Source organism: Coregonus clupeaformis, chromosome 16 (genome assembly GCF_020615455.1).
Source record: "Coregonus clupeaformis isolate EN_2021a chromosome 16, ASM2061545v1, whole genome shotgun sequence".
In the NCBI taxonomy this organism is placed as follows: domain Eukaryota; kingdom Metazoa; phylum Chordata; class Actinopteri; order Salmoniformes; family Salmonidae; genus Coregonus; species Coregonus clupeaformis.
In genome coordinates, this window is record NC_059207.1 from 26,170,830 (window position 1) to 26,192,173 (window position 21,344).

Consider the following 21,344-nt stretch of genomic DNA (forward strand, 5'->3'; position numbering starts at 1 on the left):
TTTGGGTAGATATTCTCATGCCTATTCTCATGCAAATTCTTGACACCAACATAATGTTGAATATTTGGGGCATACAATCCTCACAGCTCTGCAGATTTTGTTGTGAGGATACAGAGTCAATAGACCATTAGTTCTGGTATTGCCCTCAGGTAGCCTGTTTCTGGTCTCAGGTTCAGGAATGGCTGAAAAAGCATAACATGAATCTAAAATTGACCCTAGAAATAGCACTGTTGGGAGATCTGGAGAGATCAATTACTAATATACTAATACTCTTCGTAAAAGTATTTATCTTCAACTCGCAATCTGTGGATTCTATTTGATTAGATACAGTAGATTCAAGTTGGGGGGATGGGGGGGAGTCTCGGATGGTTGAGGGGCAGCTCTCGGGGAACTGTGGGGGGATCTTGGATGGTTGGTGCCCTGGCGGTTGGGATCTTGGGCCGGTGGCCGATAGGTCGATGGTTTGGGTCCCCGTTTTGACTTGGTGGGAGATCTGTTGACGTGCCCTTGGGCCTGATTGCTCCTGTGGTTCGTTCTGGATGGGAGTCTGTTAGATGATTGAATGTAATGTAAATGTTGAGCGACTTCACTGCAGGTAGATTGTATGTTTTAATATTCAATAAAATAAAAAATAAAATGTGCATTCTTGGTTGAGATGGAGATGTGAATCCAACATATAAATGATTAATTTGTACCCAAACTGAAATTTGTTGACAACCAAACAAATTCAATGTCACAGTATTTTGCGATACAGTAAAATTCAATGTATTTTGCGATACAGTAAATAGCCTATTAAATTGTCGACAAGTTAACAAATGATATTTTGGATTCCCGTCTCCAACTAAACCAAAATTACAAGTTAAATAATAGGATTAAGCCAGTGGCTCAGATGAAACTATCCAAACATTAGATATCCTTTAAATGTAGATATTTGGTTGCGTTGTCAACCAAACACAATTTAATAATATTTTTGTAATACAGTAAACAGCCTAAAGTTAAGGCTATCTTACAAACTAATGTAACAGTATTTATTCAACCTTAAAATGCGTAACACATTCTTGGCCACATTGAGGTTAGCCTACTGTAACTATAAATGTCTATTTATGTAATCATAGAAAACATGCATGTTCAAGATAGCATGCAAAGGTCTGTGGAGATCTTCACATTGGTGTAATCATCTGTGCAGAATCTTGAACAGCAGTGATCACTTGCATTATGTCTTTTTAATGTAATCTCAACTGCAATACATTGGTTGTGCCATTAGATGAAGCACATTGATAATAGATTAAGTTGTATAAATACAAAATATCTGACATTCTATTCCCAGTTTAACTTTGTTGTGCTTTTAAATAGTTGAAAGCACAGTGATGACACATTTCGATGACAACTAAACCTAATATTAGACATTGTTTTTCCATTGGAATTTGGTTGTGCTTTTAGATGGTTGAAAGCATAGTGATAACATATTGGGAATTCAACAAACTTTTGGCTGTCTTTTTGAGTGGGTAAATAAAGGTTGAAATCACATTAATAAACATCTCAGCCAAACATTAACCACATTTCCATGTTGAAATGACGTGGTGTGCCCAGTGGGATGAGTGTCATGTCAACAAGGAAGTGGACAGCATCATGCTCCACTAGCTGCTCCAACACCCACTGACCTGGTACTTGATGAGCATGTTGAAGAAGTCGTCGGTGGGCTCCTGGGGGGTGCAAGCGGCACACTGGTGTCCCAGGTTGTTGTGGGTTATCCTCAGCCCTGGGAAGTTGCTGACACTGGCCCTCTGGTCATTCAACCTGTGACTCTGAGAGCTGGCGATCAGGTCAAAGAACTCCTCTGTCTGGGCTGAGGTGAGGGTGGAGTCAGGTGCTGAGGTGGTGGTGGCCCCTCTGTCCACTGATAGGGGAAGGGGGAACGGGCAGTGCTGGTCAGCCATGCCACTACTCTGGAACTGACTGGAGACGTCCAAAGGCCTGTCCTCATCAGAAGGGTTCGAACCTCTGAGAGGATGGAGATACCACAAGTTAGGGCATATCAATTGACTGACAGGCGGTAATGGGCCAGTAATTGGTGCGAGTTGAGTACACATGGAGCACAAATAAGAAACAAAATGGAAAAAAAAGTAGACCTTTTTTTAAACAGAGCTGGTTGACACATCTTTCATAATAACTTGAAAGCTTAAATTACACGTGTAAAAGTTCGAACATCCAGTCCTTATTATGTTACATCTGAACACCAAGTATGCATTCGGCTGACAATAGTAGCCACACTTGCTTGAAATACACTTTAACTATCCTGAAGTATGCTACTTTCTGTCATTTTTTTGGAAATAATTTTTATTCTGTAAATAAAAAAAGTGGTACACATCTAGATTTTAATTCTATCCACATAACAGCAACAGTGCAAACTAGGTCACTATGCACACAAAGAGGTCCAACATAATGTGAAAGACCAAATCCAGCTTCTATACAAAACAGATAGCGCAATAATTCTACTTTGTTCACCACTAACTCAGAATCAAATGACTTCATAAAGTGAAACCTTATTTTAATTAACAATGTCTCTCCATCTCTTTCTCTCTCTCTCTAGCAACTGTCATTAAAATTATTAAAAGGTTTTTAAAACAATTATAATAAATGCAACATTTGGACAATTGATGAAGATACTCCAAACTTTTCAATTTTTTACAAATCTATCAGATATTGACTGAATCATAGCACATAACACATTTTACTGGCAGAGACAAATAATGAATGGAGTACAGGGATTTTGGTGGTAATTCAGATATTCAATTTATTGTAACATTTCAAGGGTATCAGGTATTTTTTAAATATTTTTTGTGAAAATACAGAACATTATATGTGCATCATTTGCATAAATACACTAGGTGTATTTGCGTATATTAATATATTTACATAACGGGGTGGAGCAGTGCTGCAACCACCAAAAACTTGCTCTGTCTAGGCCTAAATGCACTCACCTGCACTGTCTAGACTGCCTCATTAATTACTGTTGTTATCACATTCTGTTGCATAATTCAACAAGTGTGTCAATAGCAGGATACCCTCGGATTAAAAATCAACACGCTTGGCTTTAGATTACATCTATACATACTTTGCATTGTTTACGAAATCATACATAATATCACTATAATCCGAGTGTACACATTTTCGGAAGTTGCTTACATTTCACCGCATCTCATTTGTAAACATTTCAACTGTAAATTATTAATTTTTTTCAATTCCACAAAAAATGAACACCCATTAAAATCAATTTCTCTTTCTTCTGATGTAAGTGTCGAAACGATGTGTTAAATCCCCGACGAAGCTTTAGCGTTCTTATAGATGCAATGGAAAGAAAATGTATTCCATTGAGCCCATTTCAGCCATTACCAGGTGTGTTTGACAGGTCATTACAAACATTTCTGCGGTCGTAATATTAACGGGAAAAAACGACAGGTACAAGCAAGAGTATGAAAGAGCCGCAGGAGTACAATGAAAGCAATTAATCCAGTGAGGTTTAAGTGACAATTGGATTTTGCACCCCTCCAACACAGGAAATAAATAGCTATAAAAGACAGATCCTCAAGTGGGCCGGCCAATTCGCGTTGCTTCTCACTCTCTCTCTCTCTCTCTCTCTCTCTCTGCAGGGACCATATTCCCCTGAGGCTGCAGGTTTCACGCTGTAAGAATTGGGACCTTCCCCCTGTGCAGGGTTCCTGCTAGCTCTGGTCCAGGACCAGAAGTAGTTTCTGCCTACCACAGGAACCAATGCACAAACACTGAATGAACGTCTACAACATAATCCGAGTAGACACATTTGTTACTGCACCTTGCACTCCAGAAACACAAATGTAGAAGTCCAACGCTCCTCCTCTTCGTAAAAGTAAAATCTTGTTGTCGTTCTTTACAACCTGTCTCTCATTCTCACACACCCCTGAGTTCCGGACACTGTTTCATTCAACCAAATGCAAGAGAGAGAGCGAGAGAGGCAGAGAAAAAAAGAAAGGGAGGGGGGGAAATTGCTTCAATCATGGTTACTATAGGAACAAGAAAGTGGCACACACACACACACACACACACATTCCTGCATTGTTAAGTCCCATTCACTGCCTCCGAGAGAATCAGTTGCCTCCCTCTATCAAGAGGCACACAAAAGGAACTGGTGCACTTTGCTGGAGTAATAGATCACAAATACATTTATTGCAATATTTATGCTGTTTGCGTGTGACAATACAGTCAATTTGAGTAGCTAGACGAAAGGACTCCAGTGAGAGGTTATGGTGAAAATAGTGTAGAAAGAATTCAAATAACTCCACGCTGCCTAGGATCCCAACCATGAATGACTCTCTGTTCCTGCATCATTATGTGGGAATCAAGCCATCTCTATTGGCACTCCCCAGTCAATGTGTCCGCCAGCAGCCAGGGGATAGTGCAGTCCTACGTGTGTTTTTTGTGTTCCCATAAAGCAGATTGTTAGTGTCCTCATTACCCTAACACACATATTGCTGTCGCCTTAGGACAAAATATTATTTATTTGGTGAAAAAGTGCACCGCTCTCTACAAACAAATACCGTAAACATCATAATCTGGCAGCATGATTTAATTTGAAACATCCAATTCAAATCACATTTATTACCTGCGAGGGAACTTCATATCTGCTGATGATTGCTATGTAAAAGACGCGTAACATACATACAGTGGGGAGAACAAGTATTTGATACACTGCCGATTTTGCAGGTTTTCCTACTTGCAAAGCATGTAGAGGTCTGTAATTTTTATCATAGGTACACTTCAACTGTGAGAGACGGAATCTAAAACAAAAATACAGAAAATCACATTGTATTTTATTGCATGACATAAGTATTTGATACATCAGAAAAGCAGAACTTAATATTTGGTACAGAAACCTTTGTTTGCAATTACAGAGATCATACGTTTCCTGTAGGTCTAGACCAGGTTTGCACACACTGCAGCAGGGATTTTGGCCCACTCCTCCATACAGACCTTCTCCAGATCCTTCAGGTTTCGGGGCTGTCGCTGTGCAATACGGACTTTCAGCTCCCTCCAAAGATTTTCTATTGGGTTCAGGTCTGGAGACTGGCTAGGCCACTCCAGGACCTTGAGATGCTTCTTACGGAGCCACTCCTTAGTTGCCCTGGCTGTGTGTTTCAGGTCGTTGTCATGCAGGAAGACCCAGCCACGACCCATCTTCAATGCTCTTACTGAGGGAAGGAGGTTGTTGGCCAATATCTCGCGATACATGGCCCCATCCATCCTCCCCTCAATACGGTGCAGTCGTCCTGTCCCCTTTGCAGAAAAGCATCCCCAAAGAATGGTGTTTCCACCTCCATGCTTCACGGTTGGGATGGTGTTCTAGGGATGGTACTCATCCTTCTTCTTCCTCCAAACACGGCGAGTGGAGTTTAGACCAAAAAGCTATATTTTTGTCTCATCAGACCACATGACCTTCTCCCATTCCTCCTCTGGATCATCCAGATGGTCATTGGCAAACTTCAGACGGGCCTGGACATGCGCTGGCTTGAGCAGGGGGACCTTGCGTGCGCTGCAGGATTTTAATCCATGACGGCGTAGTGTGTTACTAATGGTTTTCTTTGAGACCCAGCTCTCTTCAGGTCATTGACCAGATCTACAATTGTATCCCTGATGTCCTTACACAGCTCTCTGGTCTTGGCCATTGTGGAGAGGTTGGAGTCTGTTTGATTGAGTGTGTGGACAGGTGTCTTTTATACAGGTAACGAGTTCAAACAGGTTCAGTTAATACAGGTAATGAGTGGAGAACAGGAGTGCTTCTTAAAGAAAAACTAACAGGTCTGTGAGACCCTAAGTTGCAGTGTACCTATGATAAAAATTACAGACCTCTACATGCTTTGTAAGTAGGAAAACCTGCAAACTTGGCAGTGTATCAAATATTTGTTCTCCCCACTGTATGTATGTTACGCGTCTTTTACATAGCAATCATCAGCAGATATGAAGTTCCCTCGCAGGTAATAAATGTGATTTGAATTGGATGTTTCAAATTAAATCATGCTGCCAGATTATGATGTTTACGGTATTTGTTTGTAGAGAGCGGTGCACTTTTTCACCAAATAAATAATATTTTGTCCTAAGGCGACAGCAATATGTGTGTTAGGGTAATGAGGACACTAACAATCTGCTTTATGGGAACACAAAAAACACACGTAGGACTCTGCACTATCCCCTGGCTGCTGGCGGACACATTGACTGGGGAGTGTCAATAGAGAGGGCTTGATTCCCACATAATGATGCAGGAACAGAGAGTCATACATGGTTGGTAGGTGATCAAATACTTATGTCATGCAATAAAATGCAAATTAATTACTTAAAAATCATACAATGTGATTTTCTGGATTTTTGTTTTCGATTCCGTCTCTCACAGTTGAAGTGTACCTATGATAAAAATTACAGACCTCTACATGCTTTGTAAGTAGGTAAACCTGCAAAACAAGTGTTAAACAAATCAATATATATTTTAGATTTTAGATTCTTCAAAGTATCCACCCTTTGCCTTGATGACAGCTTTGCACACTCTTGGCATTCTCTCAACCAGCTTCATGAGGTAGTCACCTGGAATGCATTTCAATTTCAATTTAATTTGTGGAAATTCTTTCCTTTTAATGTGTTTGAGCCAATCAGTTGTGTTGTGAAAAGGTAGGGTTGGTATACAGAAGATAGCCCTATTTGGCAACATTAAATCATGCTGCCAGATTATCCTGCTGGCAGAGGTTTACGGTTGATAAAGAAATGTGTGAGTAAGATATGACTAAAATGTCACACCCTCAGTTAAACTAATACTGTATGACTAATTAGTAGACTAGAGCTTAGAGAGTTAATCAAATGTGTTTATATCCCAGCAACAGAGTGTTTGTGTCTTGTAATTAGGCAAGCAGAAGTGCAAAACGATTGAAACCAATAACAGGAGACTGGTTCCAAAAACACACAGGGAAAAGGGAGTGAAAAGGCTTGCAGGATATTGTGAGGACGGCGATAACTAAAGAATGCAGCCTGCCCGAGCAAGGAGTAGACTATGATAAGAACATGTGTGTGTGTGTGTGTGTGTGTGTGTGTGTGTGTGTGTGTGTGTGTGTGTGTGTGTGTGTGTGTGTGTGTGTGTGTGACCTGATGGTCAGGAGAGCAGAGGAAAATCAAATGAGCTAAACCCAGGTGTGAGCTTACAAGATGTGTACAGTGGAAAAATACAGCCCGCCTAAAGCGGGGTGGGATTTTTCCTCTGACGTGTGGGTATAAAAAGATTGTACGACCATTTTGTTACAGAGCGCTCTCATGAATAAACATGCTGACCATTGCAGAATTGGGTCTTTGTTTAATTTATTCAAACTAAGAGATTTACAACCTTTTGGGAATTATTCAAAGATTTAAGAAGTGTTTGACTTCAACCATTGAGATAACAAAATTCTCGTGACAGCTTGGTCCTTCGAGCCGGATATCAATACCCGTCCTCTATCATTCCGGGGGACACTGAAAACCGTGCACGGGCGGATGATACATCCGTATAGACAAAGACCTGCCCTCTGAGATTGGGGGATCAATACAGGCCAGTGACAACCTGGAAACGACAGGAACAGTGACGATATCCAAACAAAATTGAGCTGCAAGAATAAGGTCAGTAATCTTTATTCATTGGATTTTGGGGGAATTGAATCTGTAACCTGCAGTAAGGATTTATGGAGTTTAAATATACTGTAGTGAGGTTCCGTCAATAATCCAAAACGGGATCGACATCCCGGTAGCCCGTTTTTAGACGTTTATCTAGAGAAAACCCAATGCGCCAGGGGCGAGTGTAAGATCAAAAAAGGAAGGAAGTGGGTCCGCAATTGACCCAAGGTAATAGGCCACTACCAATATAAACTAGGTAATATTGAGATTGTACAAGATACAGTCTTTACAATATAGCAGGAAGGAAGGAAGTGAACTTCAGCGTTTTTAGATGTTTATCTAGAGAAAACCCAATGCGCCAGTATTCTAGATAAACTTAAAACGGGGGTGAAACTTCAAGGAAGGAATAATTATTGACTTGTGAAATAGATATATTAATCGCGATAATTAATTGTTTCAAGGAAGGAATATACGATAAAACATATCATTCATTAAAAGTGGTAAAATAATTTGACACCAAATAATTCATTAAAAGTGATCAAATAATTATTTGAGATTCTAAGTATAAGTTATCTATAAACCATACTTAGGCGTTTGTAAGAAGACTATTAAAACATTAGTGAGACCTAATAATCTATCAACAGTCATAATATAATTATTCGAGGGAGGGGGGATTTCTTCTTTTTCCATTATGGGAAGCAAACTCTCCAAGGAGGTCCCGGAGAAAACCGGGGATGAGAGATTTATGGAGTCAAGGTATAGGAGAAACCTCCATTATGTGACCAGGTGAAGGGAGAGGTATGGTTTTGAGGGACGTCTGGACGCAGACAATCTCGAATCCATGGTAAAACAGATGCACAAGGTGTAAAGGCAGAGCAGTGAGAGAGTGAGTGGAAGGGCTAGATACGGCCAGGGTGTGGCTCTTGGAGTCTCGAAAGAGAGAGGAGGGTGAGAGACAGAAAAACGATGAAGTAGTGGTGGTGAGGGGAAGGGTGCCACAGCAGGCTGCCGCTGTGGAGCCTCCACCCCCTTACCAGAACCAAGGGGAAGCTGAGGCAGAAAAGGAAGAAAGTATAGTTGTGGTTCTTAAGAAACTTTTGGAACAACAGCAGCAAAACCAATTGGAATTGCAGAAATTTGAAATTGAGAGAGCAGTAAGACAGATAGTGGGAAAGGATTGGGCTGCCATTAGAGGGCAGTGGGTTCCAGGGAATGCCCAGAGGGCACTTTTGCCATGGGCCGATCACGGAGAGTATGTTGGGAAAATAACTGAATTGTGTAATAGCCTCAGGGAACATTACCATCATCATGCAGACTTCTCTAAAGTACATGAGTGTAAACAAGAGGATAGTGAGACTGTCAGCCAGTACTTAGAGAGGCTTAAAGATGTGTTCAACGCAAACAGTGGCATACCCGAGCCAGACCAGGCACTGGGGAATGATACGCCCTACCATCAGCAGTTAAAGATAGCATTTCTCAGTGGAATGAGACCAGAGATAAGCAGAACCATTAAAAATACTTTGGTGGGGTGGGGAACGGGACCGGTAGCTGAGGTTAAAATATATGCAATCCATCATGAGCAGAATAACAGACAGGACCTAGCCAAGAGAGAGCAGAAGGGAGCAGAGTACCTAATTGCCACTCTAGGATAAATAATGGGTAGAAGTAGAAACCTAGGAGAGAGAGGGGATAGGGCAGGAAAGAGTGAAGGCCACAGGGGGGAGAATAGGTGCTTTAACTATAGCCTGGAAGGGCATTTTGCCAAACAGTGTGAGGCCCCATGCAAGTACTGTAAGAAAACAGGCCACAACCATCGAGACTGTAGATATAAAGGAAAGGGCAAGAAGGATGACCGGGGAGGAAAGAGAGAGAAGCCTTACAGACGCCCACCCCCCGGCTTTGATATTGAAGAAGAGGAAGATGAGGCATGACTAGCCCTGGAGGGAGGGGGAGTAGATTCTAGTGAGGAAAATTAAATTCCTATTTGATACAGGGCCTTGCAGGACAGCAATCTGTTCAGCAGACAAACCAGAGGGAGTGAGGATTGATGGGGAGAAAATCATAGTGTGATCTGCCTCTGGTCATCAATTTATTGAAAGGTTATCAGCCCCACTAACACTAAAACATGACCAATCAGGAGGAGAGGCAACCATACCCATCCTGATATCTAAGCTGTGTCCGGTAAACTTACTAGGACGTGATGTAATGGCTAAATTGAATGTGGCCATCATTTCCACTTAGAAGGGAATGAAAGCACACATAGTCAGAGACAATATGGTGATCTGTGGGGAGGGGGAACCATGTTATTGGTATACTTGTTAAGGGGGGGGGAGCCAATTCAATTCCTGTGGTACATTTAGAGGAGGATAGAGATTGTACAGGGTTTCCTGCGTAAAAAAAAAAGGGTAATAGAAATTGGGTGATGAGAAATATTGAATCGCATTGTTTAAGCAAGAATGGTATTAAATTCATGCTTTCTAGTTACTGTGAGGGAAAAAAGTATTTGATCCCCTGCTGATTTTGTACGTTTGCCCACTGACAAAGACATGGTCAGTCTATAATTTTAATGGTAGGTTTATTTGAACAGTGAGAGACAGAATAACAACAAAAAAATCCAGAAAAATGCATGTCAAAAATGTTATAAATTGATTTGCATTTTAATGAGGGAAATAAGTATTTGATCAGCAGGGGATCAAATACTTTTTTCCCTCACTGTATGGGTATGCAAGTTGTATTCGTTTTTGGTGGTGTGTGGATAGAATTTACTAATGCCAGGATTTAGTAAACGAAGCAGAGGGTAATGTGAAGCGGATGTCTGAATAGTTTGTTTATGCAACAGTGAGTTATGCAGACAGTTCACGCTGAACAATGGGAGATCGTTTTTACTATTTTACATTTACATTTTAGTCATTTAGCAGACACTCTTATCCAGAGCGACTTACAGTTAGTGAGTGCATACATTATTTTTTTACCTATTTTTTTCATACTGGCCCCCCGAGGGAATCGGACCCACAACCCTGGCATTGCAAATGCCATGCTCTACCAACTGAGCTACATCCCTGCCGGCCATTCCCTCCCCTACCCTGGACGATGCTGGGCCAATTGTGCGCCGCCCCATGGGTCTCCTGGTCGCGGCCGGCTACGACAGAGCCTAGATTCGAACCAGGATCTCTAGTGGCACAGCTAGCACTGCGATGCAGTGCCTTAGACCATTGCGCCACTGCACTACTATTAGGCTGATGGCATAGTAAATTTTTTTCGAAGGTTCTGAATTTGTTAAACAATAGGTTTATATTTTAGGTTTAAATCAGTAGATTACCGGAAAGTGGTTATGGGTTTGTTATTTATAGGTTTAGTGAATTTAATGAAACGTGGAATTATCTGATGTATTCTGAGGGGGAGTTCAGGATAATTCAGGATTGAGGGAAATCCCCTACAGTATACAGTGGGGAAAAAAAGTATTTAGTCAGCCACCAATTGTGCAAGTTCTCCCACTTAAAAAGATGAGAGAGGCCTTTAATTTTCATCATAGGTACACGTCAACTATGACAGACAAAATGAGAAAAAAAAATCCAGAAAATCACATTGTAGGATTTTTTATGATTTTATTTGCAAATTATGGTGGAAAATAAGTATTTGGTCAATAACAAAAGTTTCTCAATACTTTGTTATATACCCTTTGTTGGCAATGACACAGGTCAAACATTTTCTGTAAGTCTTCACAAGGTTTTCACACACTATTTTGGCCCATTCCTCCATGCAGATCTCCTCTAGAGCAGTGATGTTTTGGGGCTGTCGCTGGGCAACACGGACTTTCAACTCCCTCAAAGATTTTCTATGGGGTTGAGATCTGGAGACTGGCTAGGCCACTCCAGGACCTTGAAATGCTTCTTACGAAGCCACTCCTTCGTTGCCCGGGCAGTGTGTTTGGGATCATTGTCATGCTGAAAGACCCAGCCACGTTTCATCTTCAATGCCCTTGCTGATGGAAGGAGGTTTTCACTCAAAATCTCACGATACATGGCCCCAATCATTCTTTCCTTTACACGGATCAGTCGTCCTGGTCCCTTTGCAGAAAAACAGCCCCAAAGCATGATGTTTACACCCCCATGCTTCACAGTAGGTATGGTGTTCTTTGGATGCAACTCAGCATTCTTTGTCCTCCAAACACAACGAGTTGAGTTTTTACCAAAAAAGTTATATTTTGGTTTCATCTGACCATATGACATTCTCCCAATCCTCTTCTGGATCATCCAAATGCACTCTAGCAAACTTCAGACGGGCCTGGACATGTACTGGCTTAAGCAGGGGGACACGTCTGGAACTGCAGGATTTGAGTCCCTGGCGGCGTAGTGTGTTACTGATGGTAGGCTTTGTTACTTTGGTCCCAGCTCTCTGCAGGTCATTCACTAGGTCCCCCTGTGTGGTTCTGGGATTTTTGCTCACCGTTCTTGTGATCATTTTGACCCCACGGGGTGAGATCTTGCGTGGAGCCCCAGATCGAGGGAGATTATCAGTGGACTTGTATGTATTCCATTTCCTAATAATTGCTCCCACAGTTGATTTCTTCAAACCAAGCTGCTCACCTATTGCAGATTCAGTCTTCCCAGCCTGGTGCAGGTCTACAATTTTGTTTCTGGTGTCCTTTGACAGCTCTTTGGTCTTGGCCATAGTGGAGTTTGGAGTGTGACTGTTTGAGGTTGTGGACAGGTGTCTTTTATACTGATAACAAGTTCAAACAGGTGCTATTAATACAGGTAACGAGTGGAGGACAGAGGAGCCTCTTAAAGAAGAAGTTACAGGTCTGTGAGAGCCAGAAATCTTGCTTGTTTGTAGGTGACCAAATACTTATTTTCCACCATAATCTGCTAATAAATTCATTAAAAATCCTACAGTGTGATTTTCTGGATTTTTTTTTTCTTAATTTGTCTGTCATAGTTGACGTGTACCTATGATGAAAATTACAGGCCTCTCTCATATTTTTAAGTGGGAGAACTTGCACAATTGGTGGCTGACTAAATACTTTTTTTCCCCACTGTATGTTAAGGGACAGTAGAAGACAACGTATCAATTTTTTTTTTAAATAGATGCCTGGGAACAAAATATCACTGCTTACTTATACGAAGTAAGGGATTATATTGGCAAACGAGTGAAATATCACATTAAGAAGGGTGACAGGAACAATATACGGGGAAACAGATATTTCCTATGTTCTTGATTACATTTTGCATTTTGGTCATTTAGCAGACGCTCTTATCCGGAGCGACATACAGTTAGTGAGTGCATACATTTTCATACTGTAAAGACAGGATAAAGAATTGAACATGTGGAAAAAGAAAGGGGCAATCCTACGAGATAATGTCTAGCATAAGGCTAAATTATTAATTTGATTAAAGTCACCGTTTTGATATGCAGAAATATTGACACATGAGTAAAGTCATGTGTCAAATGGGGGGTTGGTAGAGCAGGTTAGAAAAAACTTTGGTAGAGCAGGAACAGGTTAGGAAACACTTAGGAAACACTTTGTGGCCTAGGGTATAACGAATTACCAGATTCGTGTGTCATCTGTGCACAGAATAATCACCAAGGTAGAGAGAGCACCCCAGGGGGAATATCCCCTGGCAAAATATCCAGTCCAGCAATTGGAAATGGATTTTATAGAGTTATCACGGAGTGAAGGGAAGCAACTGGGTACAATGTCTACCGATAGTATTAATGACGATCAGGGTAACACTCGATAAATTGGGTTATCCCCCTTTGAAAAAGTGTTTGGGAGACCATATAGAATGCCCGAGTTAGGTACACTAGAACAGACAGACATAGAGGCAGAAGACACATTGGCAGAGCATATGAGGAGACTGTTCGTTAACCAAACCCTATGTCAAAGATTTTGTGTCCCACAGGAGAACTAAAGGAGAAGGTAACCCACTCTATCCAACCAGGTGACTGGGTGTGGATCCAATCCTTAAAGAAGAAAGACTGGAAGCAGCCCCGCTGGGAGGGACCATACCAAGTCCTATTGGTAACTGCCTTCGCTGTAAGAATAGTTGAGAGAGCCACTTGGGTCCACGTTACCCAAAAGTTACGCCCACATACCAGCACCGTTGAACACACACAGAGTTAAAGAGAAGAACTGCACCACTAGGGTTCGGGGGTAAACTCTGTTAACGAAGAAACCCTACCCCGACCTTTCATCACTGTGGGGTGTTCCTAGAGGTGTGGGTATAGGGATGTACCAGGCAGGTGGGTCAGGGACAGGATTGGGATGGCGGTTTTGGGGATTTTAGGGGACTCTGAGCTGCATCATCGTGTTAACCATATTATGGATTAATCCAGGTCAACCTAAACAGGGAAATGATGAACCAAATAATACCAAGGCACTGATTTGATCTCGTAGAAATACTGAAACCAAGAAAGACTATTGGGGAAATTATTATTTTATAGTTAAAGTCAGGTTATGACAAGATGGGGGATTCAAAGTACTATTCGACTTCTCCCATGAAGAGTTAGGAGGTTTTGGGGGCATTGGTAAGAGGGAGGCGTGTACAAGAAAGGAATGTCCTAGAAGGTATGGTAAATACATTTGCACTGGGGATAGCATATGTCCTTGGGCAAAGGTGTTTAAACATACCTGGGGAACATACTATGAGAATGGGATGGACGCAGCACACCGATGAGGAATTAAACAAACCCATGATAAATGTAAAACGGAACTGGTGATAACGGTAAAGTCAATTATGCAAGATGACATAGCAAGGAACTATTGAGTCTGTGTTGATGATGTCGGGGAAGATACATGTGTGAAGCTCATTTTTCAGGAGAGAAATGAATCTTCCACCCCTGAGACAGAACAGCAGGTAGATCCAATGTTATCACTAGAGGTATCAAAAACTAGTCTAACACCCTTTGGAAGGCCCTCAGTGTCACGATCGTTAGAGGAAGCGGACCAAGGTGCAGCGTGATATAAGTACATCTTTTAATGAGTACTTTCTACAATACAACAAAACAACAAAACGATACGTGAAGTCCTAGGTAATAAACACACAAACCTACACGGAACAAGATCCCACAAATGACAAGTGCACAAAAGGCTGCCTAAGTATGGTTCCCAATCAGAGACAACAAGCAACAGCTGATTCACGTTGCCTCTGATTGGGAACCACCCCGGCCAACATAGAAAACACATGAACTAGAAACTGAACATAGAACACAAAACATAGACCCTACACACCCTGGCTCAACATATAAGAGTCCCCAGAGCCAGGGCGTGACACTCAGAAGGAATCCTAAATAGCACTAAACCACCAAGGGTAGAATGTTTCCTCATGCAGGAAATGAACAAAGGAGAAGTAGAAGGAATTTCAAAAGAGAACTTCTGGGTAAAGTGGATGAACTACACAGCTAGGGCGTTGGGTCAAACTATGCCTTTTCAACAGGTAGGCCAACCCTTTTAACTGCACCTATGCCTCAGACCATGTTCTCTTGTATGATATATTTGGGATCAAACAAAACCTCACCTAATTGTTCTGATATTAAAACATCCGCTTAAAAAAAAAGAGAATGTTAAGCCACCCTAATTCACCATGACCCCCGGAGATTATCAATGTTATAGATGCCAAAGTAATGCGAATCGCAGATCAAATTGGAGAAGGGTTTACAACAACGTTTTTCTGGTGGGTTACAATTAATAAAAATGTTGACTGGATTAATTACATCTATTACAATCAACAAAGGTTCATTAAAGGGAATCTCAGACCAACTATCCGCCACCTCACTCATGACCTGGCAGAATAGGTTGGCTCTCGATATGCTTTTAGCAGAGAAGGGCGGGATTTGCAAGATGGTGGGAGGTCATTGTACGTTTATCCCCAACAATACAGCCCCAGATGGTACAGTAACTAGAGCACTGGCAGGTCTCACTGCATTGAGTGAAGAATGGGCTGAGAACTGGGGGGTGAATACATAATTGACTGGATGGGCTGATGAAATGTTTGGTAAATGGAAAACTATTGTTGCAACTATTCTGGGTGCAGCTATAGCTTGTATGGGTATGCTTGTTCTTTGTGGATGTTGTCTTATTCCCTGTGTCAGAGGGTTGGTGAGCAAGGCGTTGGACGAAGCAGTAGCCCTGCAGATTGTGACCTATGGGTCCATTCCCTACTCAGACCGATGGAACGACAACCTATATCCTCCCTCTCTAGTGGACGATGCAGAAGATTTTAACCCTGATTCAACTAAATTAAATGAGACAATTTTTAATGTTTAGTATACTATCTTTTCAAATGAAGACCATAACGAAAATCTAAACAAGAAGTGTTATGGTTGGAAGTAAAATTTGGTAGCATGTCAGGCAAATTGTGTTATTATAGTGTGTTTTGTACTAGTGATTCATTTTATATGCAAATCAAGTTTTATGCTTCGATGTGTGTGTTTCATTTCATAACAATGTATATTTTGAGTGTTTCGTTTTATAAGAATGTATTTTAAATGTTTGTGTGAAATTTAGTCAAAGGGTGGATTGATTAAGAAATGTGTGAGTAAGATATGACTAAAATGTCACACCCTCTGTTAAACTAATAATGTATGACTAATTAGTAGACTAGAGCTTAGAGAGTTAATCAAATGTGTTTATATCCCAGCAACAGAGTATTTGTGTCTTGTAATTAGGCAAGCAGAAGTGCAAAACGATTGAAACCAATAACAGGAGACTGATTCCAAAAACACACAGGGAAAGGGGAGTGAAAAGGCTTGCAGGATATTGTGAGGACGGCGATAACTAAAGAATGCAGCCTGCCCGAGCAAGGAGTAGACTATGATAAGAACTTGTGTGTGTGTGTGTGTGTGTGTGTGTGTGTGTGTGTGTGTGTGTGTGTGTGTGTGTGTGTGTGTGTGTGTGTGTTTGTGTGTGTGTGTGTGTGTGTGTGTGTGACCTGATGGTCAGGAGAGCAGAGGAAAATCACATGAGCTAAACCCAGGTGTGAGCTTACAAGATGTGTACAGTGGAAAAATACAGCCCGCCTAAAGAGGGGTGGGATTTTTCCTCTGACGTGTGGGTATAAAAAGATTGTACGACCATTTTGTTACAGAGCGCTCTCATGAATAAACATGCTGACCATTGCAGAATTGGGTCTTTGTTTAATTTATTCAAACTAAGAGATTTACAATCTTTTGGGAATTATTCAAAGATTTAAGAAGTGTTTGACTTCAACCATTGAGATAACAAAATTCTCGTGACAACGGCACTGTGCTTTTTTAGCACCACAAAATGTGCCCCAAAGGGACAAATTTACTAAGTGTTTGCATCAGGTGTTAAGGTATAAAACAAAGCTAAAATATTTTCATTTACAGTTGAAGTCGGAAGTTTACATACACTTAGGTTGGAGTCATTAAAACTAGTTTTTCAACCACTCCACATATTTTTTGATACAAACTATAGTTTTGCCAAGTCGGATAGGACATCTACTTTGTGCATGACAAAAGTAATTTTTCCAACAATTGTTTACAGACAGATTATTTCACTTATAATTCACTGTATCAAAATTCCAGTGGGTCAGAAGTTTACATACCCTAAGTTGACTGTGCGTTTAAACAGCTTGGAAAATTCCAGAAAATGATGTCATGGCTTTAGAAGCTTCTGGTAGGCTAATTGACATAATTTGAGTCAATTGGAGGTGTACCTGTGTATGTATTTCAAGGCCTACCTTCAAACTCAGTGCCTCTTTGCTTGACATCATGGGTAAATCAAAAGAAATCAGCCAAGACCTCAGAAAAAAAATGGTAGACCTCCACAAGTCTGGTTCATCCTTGGGAGCAATTTCCAAACGCCGGAAGGTACCACATTCATCTGTACAAACAATAGTATGCAAGTATAAACACCATGGGACCACGCAGCCGTCACACCACTCAGGAAGGAGACGCGTTCTATGTCCTGGAGATGAACGTACTTTGGTGCGAAAAGTGCAAATCAATCCCAGAACAACAGCAAAGGACCTTGTGAAGATGCTGGAGGAAACAGGTACAAACAAATCTATATCCACAATAAAACGAGTCCTATATCGACATAACCTGAAAGGCCGCTCAGCAAGGAAGAAGCCATGCTCCAAAACCGCCATAGAAAAGCCAGACTACGGTTTGCAACTGCACAAAGATCGTACTTTTTGGAGAAATGTCCTCTGGTCTGATGAAACAAAAATTGAACTGTTTGGCCATAATGACCATTGTTATGTTTGGAGGAAAAAGGGTGTGCTTGCAAGCCAAAGAACACCATCCCAACCGTGAAGCACGGGGGTGGCAGCATCATGCTGTGGGGGTGCTTTGCTGCAGGAGGGACTGGTGCACTTCACAAAATAGATGGCATTATGAGGAAGGAAAATTATGTGGATATATTGAAGCAACATCTCAAGACATCAATCAGGAAGTTAAAGCTTGGTCGCAAATGGGTCTTCCAAATGGACAATGACCCCAAGCATACTTTCAAAGTTGTTGCAAAATGGCTTAAGGACAACAAAGTCAAGGTATTGGAGTGGCCATCACAAAACCCTGACCTCAATCCTATAGAACACTTGTGGGCAGAACTGAAAAAGCGTGTGCGAGCAAGGAGGCCTACAAACCTGACTCAGTTACACCAGCTCTGTCAGGAGGAATGGGCCAAAATTCACCCAACTTATTGTGGGAAGCTTGTGGAAGGCTACCTGAAACGATTGACCCAAGTTAAACAATTTAAAGGCAATGCTACCAAATACTAATTGAGTGTATGTAAACCTCTGACCCACTGGGAATGTGATGAAAGAAATATAAGCTGAAAATAAATAATTATTTCTACTATTATTCTGACATTTCACATTCTTAAAATAAAGTGGTGATCCTAACTGACCTAAGACAGGGAATTTTTACTAGGATTAAATGTCAGGAATTGTGAAAAACTGAGTTTAAATGTATTTGGCTAAGGAAAATGTAAACTTCCGACTTCAACTGTATACTTAAAGGAAATATTCACCCATTTTGAATGTTATTGTTTTTGTGCAACTCTGAGCGATGTTCTATTGATTCCCGGGGTAGTTTCAAGTTTTCATGTGTATCTGAGCTGTTGCAATTCAAGCAGGCAGAAATTTGGCCACTATGACGTAGCATTGCAATAAAACCGCTCTCACTATACTGGAAGTTAATAGGAATACAACTTTTAGATCGCAAAAACGTCTATCATACAGGTCAGATTTCAATACTGGCTGCTGTCATAACACGTGAGGTTGTCTTCTCTTGAACGAGCCATTGATAATATTTTTGCGATATTCCTACCTCGAGAAATTTGTAATTTAACAGATGGTCCACCACATTTCTCCTATTTGTCTGCCCTTTCAGTCCAGGGTGCATTGCATGGTGCCGTTGCGAATGTCAGACTCCACTCTGCGAGGCACATCGATCTTCAGGTTGAACATAGTGAGATTGTAGACTACTAAATAGATAATGCAGTTTGTTTAGGCGATTTTACAGATTACTAGCTACTTCACATGCTGATATTGACTTTGGTATTATTCAGTGGTGTAAAGTACTTAAGTAAAAATACTACTTAAGTAGTTTTTTGGGTATCTGTACTTTACTTTACTATTTATATTTTTTGACAACTTTTACTTTTATCTCACTACATTCCTAAATAGAATTATGTAGTTTTTACTCAATACATTTTCCCTGACGCCCCCAAAGGTACTCGCTACATTTTGAATGCTTAGCAGGACAGGAAATTTGCATCTCTGATGTGGCAGACTCACTAAACACATGCTTCATTTGTAAATGATGTGTTGGAGCATACCCCCGGCAATTCGTAAATAAAATAAAACAAGAAAATGATGCCGTCTGGTTTGCTTTATAAATGGATTTTGAAATTATTTATACTTTTACTTTTACTTATGATACTTAAGTATATTTTAGCAATTACATTTACTTTTTATACGTAAGTATATTTAAACCCAAATACTTTTAGACTTTTACTCAAGTAAAGTTTTACTGGGTGACTTTCACTTTTACTTTAGTCATTTTCTATTAAGGTATCTTTACTTTTACTCAAGTATGACAATTGGGTACTTTTTCCACCACTGGTATTATTGTGTAGCTACATTTGCTAGCCAGCCCACAGAGAGAGCATTGGATTGTGGGTTTTCTAGTTGATTTGAGCTGCAACTGCTTTCCACAACGATTTTCACGTTGCTAGCAACCTTATTAAATGACAAAATGAAACATTTGTTCACAAAAAAATATTGTTCTCACATATTAGTGTTATTTAACACTGTAAATTATAGGCATTTGTGATTTTGGGTGGATTTTTCCTTTAACCTCATGCACCGGTATTTTATGTTTTTGTTCTGTCCTCAATCTTTATTTCCTTTTGGAAAAACTGGTGCAAATTCTGTACCTGGTGCAAAGGCTGGGTTAGTAAATCTAACCCTTAGTCTTAGCCATGAAATAATAAATACATTATGAACAATAGAGTGAGACAGTCCCATGTCCCATATGTCCTCATATTATGACATGGATCATGAAAAGCTCTCCAAATGGCCCTCGATATGAACAAAAACATTGTTGGACAATTGCTGTTAATGATACACCCACTCAAATCGATTTGAAACAATTTACAAAAGCCTCCAACTTTTCCTTACTCACATGAGAAGAGGACTACAGATGTAGTTCTTCATTTGAGCCAGTTTGATACAGCAGGAAAATAATCCTGCAGCAACAGGAAATGTGAATTATTATGTGGATTATAATTAATGGAAATGTTTTGTAGGTGTTGATAAATGTTTTGTTTGGGCAAATCAAGTCTGACATTTTAAAGTGGAAATTGCAAACTTTAGAAGCCTTTTAAAACCTAGAATACACTACAAGTTTGCATTTCCTGCTATGCAGGAAAATTCTCAGCAACATAAGAATGATCAAATTAAGATCCTACATCTGTATGTTCACCATGTTCCTGTAGCATCCATCAGGTGCTCTACATGATGCAATTAACTCACACGTGCCTTGTTGAGCCCTTATCTGTGGACGCCAGAGAATGCCAGGATTAAAGGTCCGTACTCCACTGGCTGCAGATTGGCCTCTTTGTGCTGTCGTTTTCCTATTACTACCCATCCACGGTGCCCTTTGCGTTTCTAAGCTGAACACAGACAGAAAGTACAGTTCAAGCGATGGAAAGATCACTACAGTAATTCGATATCTTTGCAAATGGTGTGGGTCCATAATTATAACATGTGTGTTCCTGTTCTCTGGGCCCTTGATGAGTGCAAGGGCTTGTGAGAGGCATCAGCGCTGACAGGGAAGCGATTGGGACAGTGTGACTAGGATCAGATCAGTCAGCCATGGAATTTCCTGATGAGGCATTTGCCTTTGTGCCTTTGTGATACCCCAACAATACATATCCACGCTGGAATTGAGAGTGAACGTGACACAGGAAGAAGGATAAGGGATAAAAAGAGGAGGGCTGGTTTAGCCATTTTGTGTTTAGCAAATACAATGTGACCTCATTGTGAAGTATTAATGTCTTTAGCTTGAAATAACTTGCATTGAAAGAGCCCACATACAAAAAAGTAACTAACAATTGTGTTTATTCAAGTAAAAATCTACCATTTAAACAGCCTGACCCTGCTATTTGGTAAGCTATTGGTTACTATTCAACCTGGTCTCAGAATAAAATGTAT

The 21,344-nt window shown here is 40.7% G+C and overlaps 1 protein-coding gene across 2 annotated transcripts in view; it reads right to left on the reverse strand.

Moving 5' to 3' along the window:
- gpsm1a (G protein signaling modulator 1a) overlaps positions 1-20,925 on the reverse strand; it is a 30,391-nt gene extending 9,466 nt beyond the window's left edge. The window contains exons 1-2 of one of the 2 annotated variants that reach the window (XM_041899914.2): positions 20,664-20,925; positions 1,662-2,001 (exon numbers count right to left, since the gene is read on the reverse strand). In XM_041899914.2, coding sequence (XP_041755848.1) covers positions 1,662-1,937 — 276 coding nt within the window. In that variant the 5' untranslated portion in view covers positions 1,938-2,001; positions 20,664-20,925. Of the gene's footprint in view, positions 1-1,661; positions 2,002-3,832; positions 3,983-20,663 lie in introns of those variants that run through there. The other variant, XM_041899913.2, reaches the window with a different exon arrangement.
- Between the last annotated feature and the right edge of the window lie 419 nt (positions 20,926-21,344).